This window comes from Sinocyclocheilus anshuiensis, unplaced genomic scaffold (genome assembly GCF_001515605.1).
Source record: "Sinocyclocheilus anshuiensis isolate Anshui unplaced genomic scaffold, SAMN03320099.WGS_v1.1 scaffold319, whole genome shotgun sequence".
In the NCBI taxonomy this organism is placed as follows: domain Eukaryota; kingdom Metazoa; phylum Chordata; class Actinopteri; order Cypriniformes; family Cyprinidae; genus Sinocyclocheilus; species Sinocyclocheilus anshuiensis.
In genome coordinates, this window is record NW_015552566.1 from 1,553,599 (window position 1) to 1,562,183 (window position 8,585).

Sequence of the window (8,585 nt, forward strand, 5' to 3'; positions counted from 1 at the left end):
ACAGCTGGATTTGTGCACTGAAGGTCACGGCTGCTGAAAACTTTTCCCCATTTGTCATTTGGATCCTTCGTTTCCTCACTGTCCACCCAAGGCAATCAGAGGCGGTCTTTTCTTTTTCAAAGATTATTCTGAGACACTTCCATGCATGTAAAAGGACATTTTCATTGTCTTTGAATCCTGTATGGGTGTGACATTAGCGGAAAACTTGTTTAATATAGCTGCATTGCCCAAAAATAGAATATTTTTGTCCTGCCAGATTCCCAAGATCTGGGCCCAGTTTTCATGTTGGAAATACACAATAGTAAAATTGCTTATCATACAAAAAGTATATAATAAAATGTATATAAAATTGTCCATATATAAAACTATAAGGTGCAACAGAGGGTTAAATAGACAGCAATAATCTAACAGCTCCCCACATGCACCTTTACCCAATCTCTCCATCTCGTAACAATCCCAAACACAATACAATGTAATCCCCAATCCATATTTCCTCTGTTCAACATGAAAGCAGCAATCACGCTGGAGTGACCAGGTTAAATGTGAAAGGAAACAGATTTTGTTGCATGTAGAAACCCAGCCTAAGCCTTAATGTCAAACAAACAAAGCTTAATGTCACATGGTGCCTGTAATCCTGACGCTTGGTTCGCAGCACTATAAAAACGTGCTGGCATTCATGGAACCATTTCAGTGTCTATTCTGAAGGCATTAAGAATATACTGCGAACAATAGCTCAAGTGGTGCCAGCAGTCTCTGACTAGGCAACACACCCAACTGGAGTTTCCAATTTGTCAAAACTTTTTTATATCTGAAACTAGTAAACTAACCTATCTTTATCTTGGAAGCAATGATTGAAATAAAAGTCAAATATTTGTATTCTTCTGTGTACTTAACTTGTGTGTGTTTATAGTTTAAGTGAATTACATTGTTACTTTTCTTAAAGGTGCACTACATTTTTAGGTGGTTTTTATTCATCCCATTCTGATTAACTGGCTAAACTGTGACCGTCATGTGTTTGCCTTCAACATTTGATGTTACAGCATTTGTCCCTCAGTGTTAAACTTATTATTAGTAGTTAAACTTATTATAATTAGTAATAGTAGTAGCTTATTCAACTATGCAACACTGCTGGTGACGTAAACAGCGACACCCATGAGGGGGCGACCCGCTCCATGTAAAATAAAACTGCTTTAGAACACAAGTATATTTAGTTTTCATCTCATGTAAGTATATATAATTGTAATAATATTTCTGAAAAGTGTTGTTCACTTTTTATGTGTAAAACTTCCTACCAGAGTTGAATTTGCTTTAAGTAATCCAAGCATTTAGGCTAATGAACAACAGCTGTTATGAAACACGATTGAAAGAGGAAAGAGACAAGTCCGATTTATTACAGCATAAGCCTAAAAGTATTGCAGATTAATAATATTTTCTGGAGAGGGCGTTCCTTTCTCTAAAACAGGGATGATTCACGGGCTCAAGCCAGTGTGTGATGAGACTCCACACAGAAAACTATCTGACAATCATTCATCACAATAGCTGTTCTGTGGCACACCGCTGAAATGAGCACAAAAAATGCCACAAGACTGCATGAGCCTGACAGGCGGATGCAGGTGAAGAGTTGACTGCGAAAGAGGATCTATTGCATAATCAGACGGAGCACAAAGAGAGGCAGCGAGGGCGCTTCATTTTGAACTATGGCGGTGTAACTTACCGATAAATTTCGATTATTGGAAAACGTGACATCTTGGAGAACAGCGACGAATTACTGGATGAGGATAAAAACCATCCTGCCTCAAAACTTTGAAGTTTAAATAGTCGCTACCAGGGGCTGCCTGCATTTTTAGGCTACTACCTGTGCTATCAATTAACACTAATCTGCCTCGCTTCTGTCATTTGGGAGGGCTTTTAAACCAAAATCGGAAGCTTTTGGAGGTAGGCTATTTGTTTGTGCAAGTTACTCAACTGCAGTCTCAGAAGCCGTTCAAATGCTGGAATGGATTGGTGCTGCTTGTTTTATGGTTTTAATGGCCATTCTCTGGCCAGTGGTGAAGTGTTTTGGAGCGGAGAGTCACTCCACGCTGCTGCTTCCACGGCGAGAGAGCAAAAGACCCGCGGAGAGATGCGACTCGAAACTAGAGGGACAAGGTGAATCAGACGCGCTCGCCTTGATATGCAAACCCTCAGCGCTGGCAAACTACCTTCTCAAACATTGCATGAGTTTTTGCAAGTCTTTATCGATACCAAAATGGAACTGGCGAATGAGTTCGTCTTTGCAGACTGTTTTCGGCGCTTTGTGGCCGTTTGACTGTCCGGTGCATTTCATCCGAGATCATTTGCAGTTGAGTGATGATGGACTCGTGGCGTTGGACTGGGCTGTTGTTGGTGCAGCACATTACAAGAGGCGCAGGACGTCCAGTAATTCCACAAGTCCAGTTCTGCTCATCATTCCCAACCCTTTTGGGAAAATCACCAGGAATGTGCTAAAGGTAATTGTCTTCGTGAAACCTTTTTTCCTTTTTAGGAGTAAAGCGTGCGATGCACTGTTTACTGTAAATACCATATCGTTTCTATCTATCTATCTATCTATCTATCTATCTATCTATCTATCTATCTATCTATCTATCTGTGTGTCTGTGTGTGTATACATACACACGTGTGTTCTCTTTGACCCATATACAGAAGATCAAAAGAACCAGTTATGATCTTTTACCTTTCATAGACAGATAGATAGATATTTAATGCTTAAATAAGTGTTCTCTTTGACACATATTCAAAAGCAAAAAAGAACCAGTTATGACCTTTGGCCTTTCAGCCTGTTATGCAGCTTAGCAAATTAATAAATCGAATTTGGATAAAACTCATATTTTCGCTATTATAGGGTATTATGAGGCTAAAGACCCCTTTGTATGTAATTTTCACCTTAAAATACTACATGGCACCCAAAAACATCTAAAGCAGTTTCCTAAACACCTGTATAAAGCTTTTCTGTCATGATGTTAATTTGTAGGCCAATCCAGATGTGTGTGTGTGCGTTTTGTTTTTTTAAGAAAAGCTGTTGATTTTAGGAGTCAGAATAAAGTCTGTGGCTAACAGTACTTGGGCACAAAAAAAGGGTATTTTTCAGTCTAGTAGTCCATATATTGTGCATGTACAGGTGATGCCTCTATAAAAATGTGATTAGCTTACATTTTATTGTCCACATATACTGTCTAGGGATTATATGGGGTCGGGTTATATTTAACAGACATGAGAAACATTGTTACTGTACTGAAATAGTTCTGTAGTATAGTACTGAAAAAAGAAATGTACTTTAGATAAGGCTGCATTATGCACAGTCTGAGTCTAAAACTGAAGCAGTTAACAGAAAACAATGCATTACAATTAAATGCACAGGTATTAATCCTCAGGGGCAAGTAGCAAATTAGTATTGAGCATACATTATGAAACTGGAGTACAGTAAAGGTGAAGTGAATATATTCTGTTTGACTGTTTTGCATTAAAGAGAAGATGCTGCATGACTTTTTCATTATTTCAATTATCGCATGCATGATAGATCCCCTCTCTGACTCTTTGCAGTAGAGTCAGAAGTGAGTCATTCCTCCTCACCCAATTTGGAGCTCACTCCATATTCCAGACCTAAAGCTCCAGGCAACTTTACGTAAACTCATTAGCTTTCACACTCCATCATGGATGATTCCCAGAGAAATGTACTCTGTGCTCACCGGAACTTTGTTAGCTGTGCATTGTGGATAATATAATCAGTGTGTCAGCAGGCTCCTCTGCTCCTTCTTTTTGTGTGGGGCATGACTGAGAGCAGTGATGGTTAAAGTATCTTTGTAGACAGATGGCATATAAGAGCCAGTTGTTGTAAGTCAAATGCCAAGAAGTCAGTGAGATATTGCTCAACCATGGTTTGCTTTTTATTTTTTTTGTGGAAAAACTGTTTGTGACACTGGGTCTTGATTAGACTGACTAAACATGTAGGCCTAAATTAGCAGAGACTAAACTTCTTCTTTTTTTTTTTACAGAACAATGAAGTAATGCATATGGTTCCCCTTCAGTTTTATAGATGTGGTAGGGTCTGTTTCAAGGCTGTAATGTGCAAGTCTGTATGTTCAAATAGACACATTTTAAGGTGTTGGTTGGGGTTGAGAGCAAGTCCACTCTGGTTTCCAATTCCATATGTTTCAGATGAATGCTATTTACGGGGTGATCACTGCATGCTAGGTGAGAGGCTGCACCCAATTTGCACATCGCAAAGCAGCGCTGGACTGCAGTAAGAGCTAGTGTGTGTTTCCTGACTGTTGACGTTGACCTGAATTGACGTAAGTAAGGGACATGAAAATACTGTGGTGAGAGGCAGATCCTGTTTCTACATTAAGTCATTTCATTTGCATCTTGGAACAATTAGACATTTGCCATCACGAATAGAACAGAGGAATTACTGTGCTTTTTCATTTTAGTTTTTTTTAGTCTTTTTGATATTGTACCCCTAATAAGAGCATATAAGGATAATAGAAAATAATAGGGTGAAGAGGAATAGGATGGGTGTGTGTTTCAAGCCAGATTTGAAATCTTATTTCTCGTATGAGCACCACAACTCAGTTTGTGGTTATGATATGTTGAGATATTCAAGAAAAAGATCAGCACACTTGCTCATGGAGATGAATCCTACATTTTTAGGTACAGTATACACAAATATGTTATGTTTTTGGGCCTGTTCAATTTATTCCTTACATTTATATTATCTAAAGCTCACTGGAATTGAATCCTTAAAAACAGTAATAATAACACAGTTAAATGTAATCTTTTGCAAATCTCAAAATGAATATTTACGTTTCATACTGTATATTATTGTGTTGCCTAAATTTACTTAAGGATTTAAAATGATTGATTTTAGTGGTATCTAATTTTTTTTAAGGTACAGTATAGAATTTTATCATCAGCTCCACCTCAGTGTACTTCTATGTATTAAATATTCAAAATCTTATATTTTCCTTGATCTCACTCTAAGATTATAAGAAATTGTGATATTTTGCACTCTGTTGGATTGTTTATTTCTAAGAATTCAGCAGACTTGTGGAATTTGGCGGCAGTGTTGCTGGTCCTTCCATCGACTAACAGAATTTAGCACAACCCTGATGTTAACACAATTCAGCAACAAAGAAAACTACCGACCACATTATGGTAGCAAAATACATGTTTATGTATGTGTATATGTTTAACAGAGTTATATGGCTGCGCCAGTGCGCCCTGCTTCAAAATGTGTGTTATAATATTTATTTTTACTTTAACTCAAAACTACTTATTACAGGTGTGGATAAGACTCAAGCAAAACAGCTCTGTTTCTATGCACAAGTATGATCCCTGTGTGCTGTATCTGGCATGTGACGGTTCTGTTTTTTCTTCTCAGCTCTGTGAGGCAGCTCTGAGTCACGGCTACCTTCCTGTGATCTTCAACCGCCGGAGTCAGAATGGGACGCCGCTCTGTACTGTGAAGCTGCAGCAGTTCGGTGACCCGACTGACCTGCGGGAAGCGGTACGCTACATTCGGTACCGACAGCCAGCGGGCCAGATCTACACTGTGAGTGAGAGCACCGGTTCAGGACTCCTGCTGTCCTACTTGGGCGAGTGCGGCTCCTCCAGCTACGTGACGGCTGCGGCCTGCCTGTCTCCAGTTTTCCGCTGCCAGATCTGGTTTGAGAGTGGCCCGACCTGGCCGTTCCACTGGGCTCTTGTGCTTTACCAAAAAATCTGCCTCAGCAGGTAGGGTTATAGGGAGGATCCTGTTCCTCTCACTTTCCTCAGAATACCTGAGTTTATATTCAGGACTATTTAGAAATGGATTAAACTGTCAACAGATGGATGATGAAACATTTCAGTTTTGTTTTCAAACGTCATGCAGTCTTTTTTTAAGGCCCTGATATACTCACGGTGAAGTTCTGTTTCAATCTTCACTTAAAGTTAAAAAGAAGTTTGAAATACCTAAGCAGTGTTGTAGTGTTAGCGAACATCTAACTGCAGACTGCTGGTAGCATATCAACATATGTTCATATGTGCTGTGCACTTTCCTCTCAATAACAAAACAAATAAACAGTTCTTAACAAACAGTTAAGAAAGCATCTGATCGGATATGTTTGCACAACCTTTATAATTCAGTGCTCCAGTCAAGTCACATTTATGTACATCACACTTTATACAATATATTGCTGTAAAGCAAGCATCTTTACAGTACTAACATAAAAAACAGCGTCAGTGTTGTTTTAAATTAGAAGTCAAGACTATAAGGCAATTCTCCAGTGTGTTCATGTTTTTACTCGTGGAAGTCTGTCCTTGACAGACTGAACAGAAGAGCCCCAGAGCACACCTATCTATTATGTAACCGCCATGGACCAGTGGTGGTTCGGAGATGTTTATCAGCCACAGCAAACTTTTCCAGAAAGTTCAAATTGGCAAGTTGTTTTGAATTCCTGGGGAAAAAACTCCAAAACTTAATTTTGACCTAATTTTGTTCGAAATACCATTACAACAGTTTTTTTCTTCAGTTTTGCTTGAAGTATGTTGGGGCCTTTAATCTGTATTTTTGTTAGTGTGACTGGTACTACACTAGGACTAGTGAAAAGTACTATAAGTCCTTTTGATTTTAGGCTTGATTTTAGAAAAGTTTTTTTTTAAAAATCCTATTAGCAATTTTCTGGCTCACTAAATTTTTTAAATTTTTATGGTAACAAAAACAAGAAAAATGTTTGCAAGTCTGCAAAAAAATAAAGAAATTATATATATATATATAATGAATGAATATATTTGGTCAGTTTCTTGTTTTAAGGATTTTTTTGCATTGTTGAATGCCATTATATAGTTTAGACTTAAAGTTGTGTTTGTCTTTTTCAAAGGGATTGGTTACAAATCAGGTGTTTCTGAAATAAATCAACTCGGGGTTATCCAAATTAAAATAAAACACTGTTGCCATACCGACTAGCGATGCGCATCCAGTGCTATTGATTTCTGCGATATGTCTAAACCGGTTGCCTGCTTAGTTGTATCTCGAATCAATGATGAAAACAGAACTCTTCCGTTGCTGCTCTTCTCTATAATGATTAAACTCGATATTGTGTTAAATCCCATCTGCAGGTACAAAACGGTGCTCGGAGAGCTTGTCCACACAGACAGCTTATTCTCCAGCTGCTCTTTGAAGGCAATGGAGGAGGCACTGTTCTGTCATTCTGGCTTAAAAGGGACGATGGAGGGGGCAGGTAGCTGGGAGGCGTACTGGGAACATAACGATCCACTGAGGGACATAGATGAAGTGGCCATTCCTGTTCTGTGTGTGTGCAGCCAGGATGACCCTATCCGAGGGGAGCCTCAGGCCACGCTACCGTTAGAGCTTTTTGAGAGCAACCCACATTTCTTCCTGCTTTTGACTGCCCACGGAGGCCATTGCGGATTCTCCACATCAGACGAGGGCCCGATCGTCTGGAGCCACCAGGCTGTACTGGAGTTCTTTCGGGCCACCACTGATTTCTTCGCCGCAGAGGAGCGCGCCAAGCTGGTGGCCCGGCGGAGGGGTCTGAGCGGGGCTGGCAAGACTTTCCGCCATCGCAGTGTCAGCACATGCAAAAAACTGCCCGTCTGCTCACATAACATTCACGCCATTTACAACTGGCAGAGGTCCTACACCAGATGATGATGTGCTCAGAGGGTCCTCACTTTTTTAGGATTACAGAGAGACTGAAATATCCAAGAACACTGCCAGAAAAGGATCAATTGGAACCCTTTGTCTGACCTGCTGTTCGTTGCAGCCAAGAAAACCAGCAGCTGAGTCAAAATATCTCTGTTTACATTCAGGACCATTCAGAATTTGGACTACCTCTGTCAACAGACAGACAGCGCCTGTCTTTGAGGATGTAAAAACATTCGATTTTTGTGAAGAAAAATATTAAAACTGAAGTTGAACATTAGAAAGGTGGTGTTACTGAATCAGTCGAATTTTCACATTCAATGGCAAAAATAACTTTTGAATTAGTATTTTTTTTTTTATAGTATCTTTGGTAATAAAAATCCTTAAAATAATGTCTTTTTTGGTTTTAGATAACAAGAAGACGATTAGATATCTCAAAATAAATTTCTTACAACACTGGCTGGTAGTTTTTGGCTCACTAAATGTTGTAAAATTTATGGTTCAAACAAGAAAATAATATTTTGCTTGTTTAGTAAGTAAACAAAAAAATTTGATTGGATTTCTTTAAATAACTTACTTAGTCCAGTGGCAATTTTTTTGGCTCACTAAATTTTGTAAGATTTCTGGTTTAAAAAAAAAAGAAGGTTTAATTCAAGATATATTTTCTGAAAACAAGTTTTGCTTCTCAAATTTATCTTGTTTTAAATATGTTAAGATTTTTTCATAATACAAATGCTGATTAAAAATATTTTTTGCATCATTGAATGGCAGTAAATACTTTAGCCTTAAATTTTTGTATGTCTTTTTCAAAGGGATTGGTCCAAATGTTTCAGTACTTCATTCCAAAATTTAGTGAAGATTAAAACTGTTAGTGGCTACATAGTGGCCTTTCCTTTTGGTACTT

General features: G+C 38.7%; 1 protein-coding gene across 1 annotated transcript; it reads left to right on the top strand.

Moving 5' to 3' along the window:
- The first annotated feature begins 1,361 nt into the window (after positions 1 to 1,361).
- abhd15a (abhydrolase domain containing 15a) lies at positions 1,362 to 7,989 on the top strand. Its single transcript, XM_016455669.1, has 3 exons — positions 1,362 to 2,489; positions 5,417 to 5,769; positions 7,135 to 7,989. Exons 1-3 carry the CDS (start codon positions 1,989 to 1,991, stop codon positions 7,685 to 7,687), a joined length of 1,407 nt encoding a protein of 468 aa, XP_016311155.1. The 5' UTR covers positions 1,362 to 1,988; the 3' UTR covers positions 7,688 to 7,989.
- Positions 7,990 to 8,585: the final 596 nt, after the last annotated feature.

Excerpts from the sequence above, each read along its gene's own strand:
- abhd15a (XM_016455669.1), top strand. The coding sequence starts at position 1,989 with ATGCTGGAATGGATTGGTGCTGCTTGTTTTATGGTTTTAATGGCCATT. Across the intron at positions 2,490-5,416 it reads TCACCAGGAATGTGCTAAAG|CTCTGTGAGGCAGCTCTGAG; the intron begins GTAATTGTCTTC and ends TTTTCTTCTCAG. Across the intron at positions 5,770-7,134 it reads CAAAAAATCTGCCTCAGCAG|GTACAAAACGGTGCTCGGAG; the intron begins GTAGGGTTATAG and ends TCCCATCTGCAG.